This window comes from Anas platyrhynchos, chromosome 11 (genome assembly GCF_047663525.1).
Source record: "Anas platyrhynchos isolate ZD024472 breed Pekin duck chromosome 11, IASCAAS_PekinDuck_T2T, whole genome shotgun sequence".
NCBI classification, from domain to species: Eukaryota; Metazoa; Chordata; class Aves; order Anseriformes; family Anatidae; genus Anas; species Anas platyrhynchos.
In genome coordinates this window covers 6,592,366-6,608,442 of record NC_092597.1, presented here as the reverse complement: position 1 = coordinate 6,608,442, position 16,077 = coordinate 6,592,366, and the positions used below count along the sequence as shown (strand labels likewise).

Genomic DNA, 16,077 nt, shown 5'->3' with positions numbered 1-16,077 from the left:
TCTTCAGTGAAATAAATACAACTGGGGCAGGATTAGGGCAGTCACAGGGGCAGGAAACTCAAACTAATCATACTGAAAACAAATGACTGCATTTGCATAGCAGCCCTAGGCCGAGGCAATCTTGTTTACTGCTTTTTGGTTTTGCCTCTAGCTGTGAACTTGATGTCTTCATAGCTTCCCTCATACAACTGCTTTGTGTATGTGTCTCTAGCTTTTCTTCCTATTACCTGGGTTGCCATCTTCTGTCACAGCCACCGAGCCTTCCCTTGGGCAGGCAGCGTGCGGCTGGCTTACCCAGCCTTGGCCCGCTCCCTGTCTGAGAGGCTGTGCTGAGCTGCTGGTCCTGAGGGCTGGGCGTTCAGTACCAGCCACAAGCCATGCTCTAGCAAGCCATCCTCCTGCCGTAGGATGTGGCTGAGGCCCTTCAGAAAGATTGGAGCCAAGTTCCGTGCTGATAAGGTTGGTGTCGCTACTGCTCTGAATCCATTTTTATTCCTTCTATCTTTTTAATACAACCCCAGGCTGGCTGACTTTTTTGTTGCCCTACAAGCATGTGCCCTACAGGCATGTGTGATTCAACACATGAACTTTTCACCAAATGTTCAGGTAGTTTTAAAGGGAGAAGCAGGAATTGCAGTGTTGGAGCTTTACATAACGAAGAGATTTCAGATGCTGAGTGGGGACAGCACCCTAGGACTGACGATGAGAGAGGAGACCCGTTCTGGGTTTCACGGGCACGGGAATGGACAGGACCAAGTTTCTCCGTGGGTCAGTACCCGCGCAGGAGGGATGGAAGGGGCGAGGGGTTATTTCTGTTCTGAAGGGGGACTGCGTGCCTCAGGAAGGGGGAGTCCCCTGGGAAAGTGAAAAGAGCGCTGATTTTAAAAGCCGAAGTACAGTGAAGTGCTAACAAATGAGCTGTTTAATAAGCACTATTAATGGTTTTGTTAGCGCCCGTTGCTGCGGCCGCTCTGTGGCGGAGGCCGGGGCCTGGCTGTGGGCGCTGCGCCCCCGCCTGCCCACCGGGGGGCGCCGCCGTCCCCTCACGGCGCGGCGGCCGCGGCCTTCCGGGGAGCCGGGCGCCATCTTCCGCCGGGGCGGGCGGGGCGGCGGCCATGCGCATCGAGAAGTGCTACTTCTGCTCCGGGCCCATCTACCCGGGACACGGCGTCGTCTTCGTGCGCAACGACTGCAAGGTACGGGGCGGCCTGGCCCGGGCCTCGGGACGGGGCCTGCTGGCTGCCGGCTGGGCTGGGCCGGGCCGGGCCCGGCGCGGGGCGAGGCTCGCACGCGGCCTCTGCTGCCGGGGCCCGGCCCCTGCTGGCCCAGTCACGGCTCGTGGGAGGCGATTGCTGAAGGTTTTATGTGTGCTGTTTTCTTTAGAAGCGATTACCGGAGGGGAATGAGTTTAAGCTTGCAAAAAGCTGGGGTTTTCACGAGCTCCTGGGTAACGGGTGTAATTTTCCGTGCGTTTAAGTGAAGTTTTAGCCCCGGTCTGTGTGGCAGCGAGCACAGGGTACTCCGGGGGTGGGCAGCTTCCTGGGCGCCGAGGGACTCTAGATGGTGATGGGGTTATGGTTTTTTCTTTCCCTTTCTTGCCTCGTTGTCATTTTGCTGCGTACTCTTTTTGACCGGAAAATGTCAGCTGGATGTGGGACTACTTCCAGTGGGTTGGGGCTGGGTTGTCCATAGCTCAACAGCTTGCTACATAATTTCAGTACTAGTTTAAGTGAAATTTCAAGCGTCAATAGTAAAGTTTCTTTTATGCATCTTTGACAGGCCTGAAAACGCCACCTGGATGAACATAAGTGGCCTCCATGGCTAGCCGGGGCAGCTGCCTCAAACGAGTCTAGCAGAACGTAGCTATAAAATCAAATGCAAGCTTTTGTTCCATAGCTACCTTCAGAGAGCTGGGTGTAGCCGTGGGATCCAGATATAAACCACGGATTGAACTAAGTGATAGTGAGATACATACAAACAACTTAATGAAAAAATGTTTTGTTCCAGATTGGTTCTTGTGACCCTATGATGGCCATAGCCATTGGTAATTGGTAAAGGCTCCATAACAACTTTAGAATTAAATAAGTTATGCCTGGCCACGTAAAGAGGAGACCTAGCACATGACAGCGAGTATTTCATGACCAGAATAAAAGTGATATTTTCTCTGTGGCAACTTCTGCGTGTACTTTATTTCTTGATGTAATCGTGCAGTTAGTTAAACGGCATTGGGAACCCACTTGGTAAGCAGCTGTCTGGTTCTCTGTCATTTACAGAGGATGAGACTGATGCTGCCAGCTTGCACCAAATATTTAATGTTGTCCTTTTTCTTACAAGCCTTGATTTAAAGTATTCCAAATGAACTATGTAGGCTATTTAAATAAAATACAGCAGCAATTTTGAAAATATCAGTCATTTGCAATTTAAGATCACTGTGTGGAATGAATGATTTTTAAGATTTTTCATTAAATATGCATCAATTAATAGTATTTAAACTCTGGAAACTTAAAGGTCTTTCCATTGGGACTTTACTATTAAAGACTGATCTCTTAATCATTTACTTTGAATATTCAACCATTTTTTCTGGTTGCTTTTCAGTCCAGTACCTAGTGGGAAACTAGGGTTAAGCTATCATGCATCATTAACTAGAAGAACACAGTGTAATTTGAACGAACTTTAGCAATTCTTGATGTGTTGGATTTTGCAGATTATATTTGGAGTAGTAGAGCATTCTCAAATTATTTTTGTAGATGAGTGGAGTAATTGTACATTGCAACATGTAGAAATCTGTAGAATATATGGAAAAAAAGGAGCAAGGAAAAAAAAGGAAAAATGGTCGGTTGGAATATTTTGGTGTGTGCTTTAATTGCTTTCAGTAAATTCAGTCCAAGGCATTATGATATGCTCAGCACTCCTCTTGAGTGGTGATCTGTAAAGTTTAAAACTGTGATCCAAAAGACAGGTATTTCTGTGCGTGTACTACATTGAAAAATATTATATGAGAGGTATGAGGATTTCTTCTTGTCAGGATGGCACTGTATCTAAAAAGCATTGACAAGTATAGAAAATTATTTATTCACAGTACATGTTTGGTTTTATAGCTATTTTGGCAGATTATAAATAAAACCCAGCCAAGTTGTGAGGATTTTAATCAGCTTAACTGTATGTTGTATATGTCACTGACAGCTGTGAAAATGACTTTATAAAGAAGAAACAAGAACAGTGCTTGAAATTGTTTGTTTATAAGCAAAAACTTTATGAAAGAAACAAAACTAGTCGTGTAATTATGGGAGATTACTTTTATATATCCTCGCTGTGCTATTCTCTTCTCTTTCTAAATTTAAGTGGTTTCCAACTTTTTTTTGTAGTCAGTTGTCACTTGGGAGGATGACTTCAGACATTGGGGGATCTAGCATCTTCCTTGCATCTTGCTTCTGCCCCCATTGCTTTTTTACTATGTCATGATGCAAGAAGCATCATTATGCTTTATTATTTGGAAGCTGCTGATGAAGATACCAATTTGGTTCTTAGACGCCAAATTGTACTGAGTGTCTTAGGTTGCCGAACTTAATTGCAGCAGTCCTTCATGTAATGAAACTTGCTGTAGCTGAATGTTGCACTGAGAGTGAAACAAATTAATAAATATATATGATAAAGCAAGTGTGTTTAGTTTTCCTGTACAGGGTTCTGCTGAAATGTAACACAAACACTAACTTTTGAAAGAGTGCTCTTTTTGTGTGCTCTGACAAGGTTTGTGCATGTTTATTTCATTAAGACTCTGAGTTTAGTCTGGTTGGGTTCCAGAGACCCTGTAGGTAGTGTATGCATGCCTTAGTGTATAGTAACAGCAATGTGAACTCTGGAAGAATGCATCATGTCTGAAATTTAACTACTCCACCAAAAGCTTAGTGTGGTAGGGTTAAGCACTACGGGTATTAGCAATTAGTGCTCACCCAGCTACAGTCCCTCACCTTTTTTCCTGTTTCTGCATCACAGTTATTACGGATAAAAATCTGCAAAATAGAGGTAATACTTGCCTGTAAGCTGGTAATTTGCTAAAATATTATACTATCATTGAGAATGATTAAAAAAACAGCCACCATCCCTTATAGTTGCTTAATAGCGACATTTGAAATAAGACTGAAATCTAAAAGATCTGTGTCATTTTCAATGAGCTATATTGTTAAGAGAAACGCCACTGTTTGATACCCTGTTTGCAATTGGGCGGGAATAACATGATTTGACTTTTTTCTTTTTTTCCAAGATATTTAGATTCTGCAAATCAAAATGTCACAAAAACTTCAAGAAGAAGCGGAATCCAAGAAAGATCAGATGGACCAAAGCATTCCGGAAAGCAGCTGGCAAAGAATTGACAGTGGTAAGGAGATGAACTTCTTATGCTACACTTTACACTAACTCATCAAAACTGCAGTAAGCTAGCCTTTTCCACTTCTGAACACATTAGGTTAACTAGTAGCATGTTTTATTGTTTAGTTAGATGAGCACCAGGAATGGAGTTACTGTAGAAAAGAGGATTTCCTTGAGGGTGAGCTATTCATTTGGTTTGACTATAACATTGAACTTTATGTTTCAGCTTCTGTGTGAAAGCTGGTTGCATATATCCCCAATGCATGCAAAATCCAAGGCATGCTTTTTCCATCTGTAAATCTTCTGCTCTGTGAATGTAGACCTTTGGTAATTGTATTTCTGCACAATCAGATAATCTGGTTTACAGTAAGAAGTGTCTCTATATAAACACCAAAGTTACCTTTGGAAATCTCCTTAATGCCTACAGTATATAGGGAAAGTCTTTGCATAGACAGGAATGTTTCAAAAAGAGTGTATGAGAACTTAAGATGGTTAAAAAGAAAAGACAAATTTACTTCAGTGTTAAAAATACTAAGTACTCATATTTTACAGGACTGTCCTTAAGTAATAAATGTCGCCAGGTGGTTGTTCACAAAGTATTTCTGAAGGACTGGCTTATTCTTTCCCTTAGAGTGACTGAGGACACTGATGTTATGTCCTGTCACACTTGGAATTTAGATTTTTTTGGCCAGTGTTTGTTTTTTTTGTACATTTTGAGGCTATGCCATGGTGAAGGCTAGTATTTGTTTCATAATGGAGCAAAGTTTGTGAGTCTGTGTGCCATTTCTTGCTACTACATATTGTAGCTCTCATTGAAACTGTCTTTACATGAAGTGAAGATTAAAACTCTGCTTTACAGTTACAAAAGAAAAAAAAAGAGCCCGTGGGTAAGGAAAAATCTTCAGATAAAACTGGTGCAAAAATAATTATGTCTAGCAGAAAAAAGAACACCTCTCATCAGCCCACCCCAAACCCTACAGTGTCATCAATTGAAATATTTCACTATTTCAAATGATTTTCTATTGTTATGATATTCTTACAATGAAATAACGTTTCTTGAACTTTTTCAGAATTCTGGGCTGTTGAATAATGACTACACGTTTTGCCTTCTACCTGTCTAGTCTACTCTGTAGTTCCTACTTCACTTTAGAACTTTTATGTTGCCTTTGTCTTATTAAAAAGAAAATAGTCAAAGGAGATGGTTTGGTAAATAGTTCTTTTCAGGCAAATCACTGTGGCATGTGAGACTTTGAGGTCAAACACTAATATGTGCCCTCATAGTCTAGTAATCTCTAAATGTATTTAAAATACAGGAATCGAGAATATTAATACAATAAGAATGTATTGATCTAAATATGCTTCTGTATATAATCTGTATTTACTTTTTCTTAATACAGGATAATTCGTTTGAATTTGAAAAACGTAGAAATGAGCCAGTGAAATACCAGAGAGAGTTGTGGAACAAGACTGGTGAGTCATGTTAGAAAAAGAACAAAAGAGTAACTGTGAGGAGTGAACTTTTGCTTTACATGAACGTGTTTTCAGGAGACTACGTAGAATAGTTGCTCTCTCTAATGATTGTTCTTGGAAATTACCGGAGTCATGACCAAATTCTTAGGTGTGGGGCTGTTATGAATGGGTATGGGGTTTTGCTTGATTTTATTCTATTTATTTATTTATTTATTTTCAGAAACTGTTTAGAAAACCAGGTGTAGCATTACTGTATTTTGAACTGTTATCTTTGAAAAAGCCTTGGTTGTTCTCCAGAATTTTAAGAGGATCCCAGTGTAAGCCTCTTTATACTAATGCCATTGTTTGTTCCCATTCATTCTGCTTTAGCTTGTTTCATAAATAATATAAATGATATAAAATGGAAGAGTTACTTTGTAAGTTAGGGGAGAATGCCAGAAAGGGGAAGATGGTAACTTGCATCTGATTTCAAATAGAGTAAGAGGCTTTTCTTGTGATGCTTAACTGTAGAAAATGTACGTAGGCATAAAAGTGAAACCGTTAATAAGTTTTAAAATATAATTCATTATTATACAAAAAAAAATCTGTTCCCTTTGAAGAAGGAAGAACTTCTATGCAATATGAGTTCCCTCTGATGTAGAGGTTTCATATTATGGAGTACTGGTAGTGTTGCTCTGTAAAATAGCATGTATTTTCAACTGTATCTATGTAAGCACTTTTACAGCAACTTCTGCTTTGTTTCAGTTGATGCAATGAAGAGAGTGGAGGAAATCAAGCAAAAACGCCAAGCTAGGTTTATTATGAACAGGTGAGGAGAAGCATTTGTATTACAAGAGCTCTTGCAGATCTGTACTAGACAGTCGGTCTTTCCAGAAAAATAACTATTAGGAGTTTTAAATGTTTATTTGCTTTGTTACATATACATGTACAGTAGTCCAAGTGATGAGGTAAAATAGTTTGAGTGGAGTCTCTGTGCTACCTAACTACTATGCTATACTACTATATAGGCTGCCAAAGAAAATGTAGCTTTTATACATGCAGTTGTAATAGTGGTATTTCATTATTTGTAGCTTGGATTTCCAGATTTAAACACATTTCTGATAAGAGCTGATAGTGTTGGCTTTCTGATTTTGAATCCATTATGTAGTTAAATAGGTTTTCAAATAGTTTTTATATTTATTTGCTTACAGTCAGAGTTACTTAACACTTATATACCTTTAGCTAAATACGTGTGTCATGGATTAAACAGAAAACATCCACCACCTCTTAAAAGGTAGTTTAATTTAATGTCCCCTATCCTCCAGATTAAAGAAGAACAAAGAATTGCAGAAGGCAGAAGATATCAAAGAAGTCAAACAGAATATCCACCTTCTTCGTGCTCCACATGCAGGTAAGAACTTGATTTACCTGGTTTGTGTATACTCCTAGAGTATACAATTTTGTGATGAATATTGATCTTTTTTTAGTATGACTTACCCTACTCGTCAATAATCTGTTTTTTTTTTTTTTTTTTTTTTTAAAACAATTAAATTGACTATTGAATGTTAAGTATAGCTCTTGTCATGAAATGTGAGCAATATTATCTTTGTTCTGAATCAAACGTACCTTTTTGCTTATTTGGTCTTGCATTTATCCCTTCTTACTGCAGTGTTTTCATTTTATTGCACTTAATACCTGGTACTTTCAGAACTGCAAATCTCTTAATCAGTGTATTTATATAAGTCTTCCCTTTGAATTGAATCATTTGAATTCAACTGCCAGTCACATTAATTAATATAAAATACATGAGATTTTTTTTTTGTTGTTATCTAATTGTGGAAATGTAACTTTTTTATGTAGTTCACTGTGTGAACTTACATAAGAATACTGTTTCTGGAATATAATCCTAACTTTTTTGATATAATGGTAATTCTGCTAATTTTGACTAAAAACTCTGTGTATTACAGATAAAATATTGTATATTCTTTGTCAGTGAACTGAGTTTTTAAGTTAGCTTTGAGTTGCAGATACCTATTCGTCCTAAATTTTCTGTTTTCCAAACAGCTTATTGAAAGTGCTATTTTGTGTTAGATCATGTTGAGAAAAACAGATTATAAAGTACAGCTAATGGAACACAGTGATAGAGAGAATTTAAAAAAAAACCAACCAACACTTATATCCATTAGTTCTTGTTCTATAAAAATTACTAATGACCATGTCTCAGTTGGAGGTAGGTTACTGTATTAGATGTTAACTATAAATGTGTTATGTTTTTTCCATTTCTGTTTATGTACAAATCTTAAGACTGTAGCTATGTGAAACAGACTTTTGTTAGGATATATTTATGCTTAATTTTTTGTTTGCTTTTTAGCTTTGCTTATGCTAAGAGAATGATGCACACTAACGTGCATTTGTTTCTCAGACAGCAGAAGTTTCCTTTTCAGTGTATTGCATTAAAGAGCAGAAACAAATGTCAGTCCTGGATTTTTTTTCAATTTGGTAGCATTATTAAGAGGTAACATTATTGCCATCCAACACACCATTCAGGACAGGTTAAATCTTTTTGCTAGCCACATAAGTGGAAAAATACGTTGACTGCTTTTTAGACTTTTGCATAAAAACTGTATCAGCTGTTCTATTACAGCAATTCTATAATTTTTGTTGATGATGGAGGTTAACAATAAATAATATACAGCTTGGTGGGTTTACTGTTAAACAACTGCTTAATATATTCAGGTTGTTTTGCCTGTTGAGACATCTTGAATTTAATATTTCTTTGTTTTGAAGGCAAACCAAAACAGCTGGAAGAGAAAATGGTGCAGAAGCTACAAGAGGATGTGGATATGGAAGAAGCCTCTTAAAATGCTTGTATCTTCTATTGTCATCTCTTCAGCAGTTAACAATTGCTTATTGCTTCACCTGGCATCGTTCAGAGCTATGCTTACAGTTGAAGAAAAATACATTTTAATAAACAGTGGCTGTTACAGTTTGGATGATTTTTGTTATTATAAAAAAATAACATGAATAATGGTTTGGGCAGTACTTTGGTTATCTAAGTGGAGAAAACCTTGTCAGCAGGATGAAAAATAAAGCATATTATTTGAGATAGTGTGTTCTTTCTTACCTAGAAAGAAAGTGTACTTTTCCTTTTCCCTGATAACTCAAGGAGTAAAAGATGTTGGCACTAGACTTATTGTGCCTATTCTTCTGTAGCAGTGAAAGCAGATAAAAATGTATTTTAATGGTTACGAGGTGGGGCAGGGTGTATTATTTTTATTCAGTGCCATGCAGAAATTTGTTTTCACCCTGGTCATTGGGAACGTTTTTCAGTTTGTTATGAATGCAAATTATTTTTGTTTCATCTCCTCTTTAAGTCAACTTCCTCCAAATTACAGTGCAATTGACATTAAACCTGGCAAAGCTAACATTGATGTAGCACTGGCTGCTATTTGGAAAATAATAATGGTGGTAGCATCTGGTCTGAAGTTTGAACCACCATTCTTCTGAGCTACTGAAATTCAAATCTGACATGTAATCAAGCTGATTAAGATGCTGAATAAATCATGCTTCTGACTGTTTTTACCTAATACTCAGGATTATTTTGACAGAAAGGAAGCTCATGTTAAACGTAGGTATTTTGCATATTGTGATGGTATTTATTCAGTGTATCATCAGTAGAGATAAGCTCACTGCTTTTTTAAAACTGCATACAGTTTATCTACAACATTGTGATGAGAGAAACTTTCTGAAAACATTTAAAATAGCATTTACTTCTTTGTCAGTGATGATTTCCCCGAAAAATAATTATTAGTACATATTCAAATCTGGAATAAACTATATCAACTCATAAACTTCCTCATATCTATTGTGTACTTCTTTTAATGATGTGGCCTGTTTTACCAAAATACTCGTTGTTAATCCTTGAAGTGGGATACTAAAATCTCATTACAGATTTTTTTAAACTGAATTTAAAGAGTTAAAGTTCAGTGTGTGTTAAGTTTTAATTTTCTGCAAAAATAGTAATTAAATTTGTGCTAAGCAGAGAAATCAGATGGGATTCACCACCTGTTTTACACTATGTATGAAAAAAAATCTCTTCAGAGGAGGGCTTTTTTAAATTAAAAGACTTATGCTACATAGTGTCTGCATTTTTTCTGTCCACTTATCTGTAAATGAACTGCACTACGTAGGACACCTGTTTGTTCACCTGTGGGATTGATTGTTAACTCTTTTCTATGAATGTCCGTTAGTGAAGTGGTCATTGTACAGTAGCAGATAAAACCTTTTGGGGAGCGCACTACAATGTAGATCCTAAGCATCCTGCCAGTTGTATGAGTTTAATCTGTGTGCCTCTTTCTATCCAACGGTGTGAATTGGAAGCAAGGGCTCGTTGAAAGTCAATGCTGGAGCTGTCCGTCGTTGTGCAGGTATGCCATTTCCCTCAGGAGTGTAGACTGGAAGCCTGCTGCGAACACCATGTGACTATGTGGGATATAAGTGAATAGTTAGAAAATAAAATTGTCTTGGGTAACGCTTTTCTACTTCAACTGTTTAGCTTGGATGCTGGCTTGTGGAGGTGCGCAGTCATGTGGAGTCTGGGAGCTCTCACCTGGCTCCTCCCTGTGGGGTTCAGAGAGCCCTGGGACTAGTTATAGATACCTTTATAGATCTGTTAGCAAATTTTACTCTTTTAACGTGTGTGGCTATTGTCTGAAGCCTTGCTGGTCAGCAGTTCCTTGTGGGGCGCCATTTCTGCCACACCTGGTAAGCCCGTGGCCTGCGCTGAGTGACACCTTGCTAGAAATAATAACTTCAGTTTTTGTGGAATGCTAACTCAGTGGGAGATGGGTACAAGTGTGCATTTCAGTGTATTAGGCTGTTTGTCTCATGTGGGTCTGCTGCCAAAGATGGAGGAACAGCGCTGTGGCACCTGTGCCAGGCGGGTGGGGCAGCTCCTGAGGTAACTGCCCCGAAATGGCCGGCACGTGCCTGCAGAGGGTGTGGGCCTGCTCCTCTGAGCTGCGTTTTGCCAGAGGGCATCTCAATGTTTTTGCAAGAAGTAAGGTCTGGAGATGCTTCTTTTTACTCATGGTCTTTGGTTTGGTGATTCATCGATTCTTCAGCGTGTGGAATCTCTTGGGTTTTGGTGAAATTTTGATTCCAAGCCAGAGAACCACAAAATATGTAAGTGGCGGGTAGTGGGGGAGGTTTGCTCTTTGTTTTGCTTGCTTTTATTTTCAGGTCTCCCTGTTAGTCTTTCCTTTGCAAGTACTGACTAAAAGTGTTAAAAAAACAAAACAAAACAAAAAACAAATGAACAAACAAAACCCAGTTTTCTCTATAACCAAATTGTGCTGACCATGTCTTTCCATGTTTTTGGAAAATCTTACTTTTTAGTACTTAAGGGAAAAATTTGTGGCTAACAGCACAAACAGCACTTCTGTAAACTAGTTGAGAAACAAAAGGTGTTAGATACAGTAAACATGTTGAAAATACAACTTTTTTCCTGTAAGTGTACACAAAAGCTTACAGTCTATAGGCCTTGTTCAACTTTTTTTTTTTTTTTTTTAAGCCTCCTAAATATTAGATTTGTTTGGATGCCTTTTAAATATTGAGAAGTAGCTCCTGAGAGAAGCTTGATGGTGTTTGGAAACTTTAATTTTGGAATAAAACGTGGGTGTGTATATATTGTAATCTATGTAGCTAACTGACTTTCAATGTTTGCAGTAATAGTGATGGAGCCCCAAACAGAAATAAGGTCTGTCCTTTTGCAACACAAAGAAACATAAATCATTTCAATATGTTGACATGGTCATATGTGTCGATGGCTGGAACAGCAATATAGACAGCTGCTAATAGGTCCAAAGGCTTATATCCCAAGAGAAGATATTTCAACCTCTAGGCTGTTCAATTCCTCATTTACTGCTGTGGTCTCAAAAAATTCAATCTCCTTCACCAGCCTAACTTATTTATGGGTTTCACTGAACTGCGACCAGAGAGAGCAGAAAGCAGAAATAAATCAACCGCTGATGAAATTAAGTCTGCTTGTTATCTGTTTTTAGATCTAAATTTTAAAAGGCCTTATGCAAAGAAATACAGAAGGTATTTTAAAATTGTTAACCGATCTTGGAATTTGGACTATTACTGATATTTTGATATTATTTCAAGGTGCCTAGACAAAAAACATTGAACACTTTGGTTTTATTTGCTAAATACTAGCAGGTTTTTTGTGTGTGACCTGATGACATGATTATAGCCATGATGTTTAGAACAAGCAGCATTACTCAAGAACAGGTAGGAGCGGAGTGGGTTTGTGGAGATAGCTGAGTTTGAAGATGTTATTTGGTGGTGGTGGTTCTTTTCCTCTCACTTAGATCTTCCATTTTCTGTTCTGTTAGGTAAAGTTGCTCTAGTTCATTAAAATGTTCTCTAAGTAATTTTTCAAGGTGAAGCAACAGCAGTTTATCTTAGATATATATGGCAGAGACGGTATGTTAGTGAATAAAGGAGGATATCGGCTCTAGCTCTACAAGCAGGATTATTTACTAGTGAAATTGTTTTGGTACAGGAAACAGTCCTGAACAGAAATAAATGTGTTATTTATAAGGCATTAATACTGTGCTGCCATGACTTATCACCTGGAATTGAGGTGGGGGTCTCTGCATAATTGAGAGGAACTTCTTGTTTACTGTTTCTATAAGCTGTTTTCTGTAAAGCTCTGCTCCATGCTAAACTTGCTGATTAAGAGAATTGCTTCTGTAATCCACTTTGACTGAAGTGATTCTTGAGTTGAGAATTTGAGAGCTTTCTCAGTTCTTGTCAAAATAAAAAGCTGTCAAAAATTCCCTCTGTGTTGAGGCTAGCAACGGTTACAGTATTGCTGTTTTATTCAAGATGGTGCCAAGTGTAAAGCTTCCGGCTTTTAAGCCTCACTACTGAAATTCACCCTAAAACGCAGCACCTGGTAAGGTGAGTGGTGGAAAGATCAAATGTTTTTCTCTCTCACAATGACCCTTGCCCATTATTTACAGGACTCAACAAGCTTAGATTGCACTTCAAATCCTTGTGTATTCAGATTCAGGTTTTATGTACTCCCTGATGCAAAACCCGGGGACAGAGTAGTACATGCCATACAGGTTTAGCGCTCTTCATACAGGTGCCAAACTTGCACTCAGTAGTCTCGGAACTTAGCCGTGAAGACAACTTTTTCTTCTAACAAGCCTAAGAAACTGATGCATCGTTTGAAATTCAGAAAGAGCCAACCAGACTGGCACCTGGGCTGCTCCTGACTTCTCTGTTTGTTTTGTTGTGTCTGGGTACAGATGCGAAGACATTTGGGGTTAATTTGATTGGGCCTGCTGAGGCTGAGAATAGTCTTGGGATAAATTTATTTATTTTTTTAAATAGAAGATACAGATATCATAATGTGATGCTAGTTCATGTGTGATATTTACAAAGAAGTAGCAGTTACCCTTGAGCAAGGGATACATTCAGAATGATCTATTCATGAAGCGCATTTATCCAGGGTTCCTTAGGGCTTGGCCTTGCTGCTGCTTGGGTTGTCTCATACAGAAGATCCCCCAGGGTATCTGTGATGCTGCTTTTAAAAGACTTGGGCTTTTTCTCCATGGATGCTTCCTCTGTGTCTGGTGTTAACCTGGGAGGTGATGTTGTCACTGGCACTGACAGAAAGCTGTGATATAAAGGTGACAGGAAGCATTCTTCACTTTCCACAGCTGGTGTAGATTAATTCCTTTCCAAAGAGGAGGAGATGGCTGTCTGAGAATTGCTTTTACCTGTCTGTTGAAGGCTTTCTGCAGCAGTCCTGGATAATTCAGGTTCTGCTAAAAAATATACAGCTGTGAACACATGAGCTGTTCTTAGGTCAAACTGCTTGAGCAGGGCAAAAACCTGTCTCATAACAAATTTAACCATGTTCTCTGTTGGTAGGAAAACAGTGTCTGCAGGTAGCAATATTGCAAGCGAGCATTTCCAGTGGTCATAAGGGTCTGCACTTCCCTCGGTTCAGTTGGTTTTGTTATTGTACCATACATAATGATCTACATTAACTTGGTCGTACAAGGAACATCTAATCCATACTGTCTCCACTTTCTAAAGATGTGCTAAATTTTGCTGAACTATCTACGACTACAATTTCTTTGAACAGTCGTTTGAATCTGCCTTAAGTTCATGAGATTCATTTATTTGACCAAATCTTGCTAATAGTTTTTAATTTTCCATGGTGATTGAGTTTAATTTTGGAAACCTTAAAGGTTTTAGGCTGACAATATAGGAATTTTCATGATGGTTCATACCCAAAGTCCCTTTAACCTAGTACTAATGATGGTGGCCAGTATGTCAGATCTTTTCAGAGAAGTACAACAAAGCATGCATCATCTGAGTGATCTTTTTTTTTTTTTTTTTTTTTTTTTTTTTTTTTTTTTGTGTGTGTGTGTGTGCTATCATCCCAAACTCAAGCAGTCAGTAATTTAGGGATTTCTTTGGCAATTGCTGGTGAACCATTTTGAAACTCATTATACTTTTATCTCTCAAATATAATGTGGTAATGAATAGTACTCTTTAATTGCTTATTGAGGGAAATATTTTATTTGTGTTTCAGATTTGATACTATCAGATTTACTGTAGTTCTGGTATTATGAGAAGCTGAATAATCATGCTCTTGTCACTTTTTCTGCAGCATTTGTTGGGTTGTGGACCTCCAGTTACCTATTTTCCAAACCAAAGAGTCCTAATTTATTACCCTGTTCTGCAGAAGGCCATACTCTGAGCATTGTTGCTCTTTTCTACATATAAAGTGCTTTTCTGGTTTATAGGATGGAACGATGAGACATTCCTACAACGTGCAAGATATGGGGATGCCCTGGATGCCTGCACTGTTTTTCTTTTATAATTTTTTTTCTTGTGTATCTAACTGTCTTTTTGACCAATACCTGCTAGGTTTTTCCTGCATATGTTGCAGAAAGAAGATGAGTTTACCTTTGCTCACATTTCTTTTGATTTAAAACTTGCCAGGTCATTCAGTGTTTTCGCTTTCTAAATGTCTTTAGTGAACAGGCAAGTCTACGACAACCTGCATGCATCAGACATCATGTTTAGGATTTTGCTTTTAAGAGAAGTGAGATATGCAACGTTATAAAAAATTAAACAGACACACAAAGAAGAACCGCAAAGGGATTAAATTCTGTCAAAACAGATCTCGACAGATGGACGTGTACTGCTCTTAACAAGCCAAGAATATCACCTTGAATGCTCTTTGCTCATGAGAACTGTGACTTGGAAGTGAGCAATACAGCTGTGTTAAATGCTTGAGCAAGTACATGGTTGTAGGTGCAGGGGAGTGCTCACTAGCATGAAGTTTTATGAATCATTTACCTTTTTAAAAGTAATTTCTGACATCCTAAGTGCAGTATGCTATTTCCCTTCCCACGTGTTTCTTGTAATAGCTGGGAGGTGAGTAGACAGCTTCAGGTCAACAGAGCTGAATTTTATTCCTGGTTCTGCTTCCCTCAGTAATCCTATTCAAGTTGCTTAGCATTTCCTAGTACTATCTAAAATGGTCCACCTGATCCCAAGGAGTACATTCCATCGCTTTCATCTGCAAGTGGGACTTTCCCAGCAATTAATCTTAATTTTATCATAGAAGCCTACAGGACATCTTTGTGTCATTTCAATCTTTCTTACTTTACCAGCTCTGAAAGTGGTTAAGTTTTCATTCATCCTTTCAATTTTTTTGATAGATTTGGGTCACCAGCTGGGGATTTTAGGGACAGTTTGACTGGTTACGGTGGAAGTCAGATGGGACTGTTAACGTGCTCACGTGATACAAGTCCATATAACACGCCAGATGCAGTGCCGTTCGGTAATGACTCTATTGATCTGACCCCACACACCTGACTGGGAATAAAGACACTCCCATGAGAACAGGAAGTTTGCTACTGTTTTGAATAGGCCTAGGCCTAGGGTGTGCAGCATCTAACTTATTTCTGCTCGAGTTAAACAGAAATTCTAGTAGTTCTTAGAATTTTGTAACATTCTGTGTTCTATATGATTTTCTTTTAAGCCATGTTTCAGAAGCACTTTCTGCATATGCAATTTAGAAATCCTAATAGACCAGCATAAGTCTAGTAGCAATCAAATGTAGCGCTGAAATCTGTATTTGTTATCACTAGGGAGACAGAGCAAAAGAGCTGAAATATTTCCAAAGTATTCACTCAAGATATAGTCATATGTGTTTTGTGATTC

At 38.5% G+C, this 16,077-nt stretch overlaps 1 protein-coding gene across 1 annotated transcript; it reads left to right on the top strand.

Annotated features, from left to right (window-relative positions):
* The first annotated feature begins 1,037 nt into the window (after positions 1–1,037).
* Positions 1,038–9,669, top strand: RSL24D1 (ribosomal L24 domain containing 1). The gene is made up of 6 exons (XM_038185198.2): positions 1,038–1,196; positions 4,262–4,375; positions 5,763–5,835; positions 6,580–6,643; positions 7,140–7,225; positions 8,602–9,669. The coding sequence occupies exons 1-6, from the start codon at positions 1,116–1,118 to the stop codon at positions 8,673–8,675; spliced, it is 492 nt and encodes a 163-aa protein (XP_038041126.1). The 5' UTR covers positions 1,038–1,115; the 3' UTR covers positions 8,676–9,669.
* Positions 9,670–16,077: the final 6,408 nt, after the last annotated feature.

What these genes read in the sequence shown, in the direction of transcription:
- RSL24D1 (XM_038185198.2), top strand. Translation starts at nt 1,116, where the DNA reads ATGCGCATCGAGAAGTGCTACTTCTGCTCCGGGCCCATCTACCCGGGA. An exon ending in TCGTGCGCAACGACTGCAAG is followed by an intron (nt 1,197 to 4,261) that starts GTACGGGGCGGC and finishes TTTTTTTCCAAG; the next exon opens with ATATTTAGATTCTGCAAATC. An exon ending in CTGGCAAAGAATTGACAGTG is followed by an intron (nt 4,376 to 5,762) that starts GTAAGGAGATGA and finishes TTCTTAATACAG; the next exon opens with GATAATTCGTTTGAATTTGA.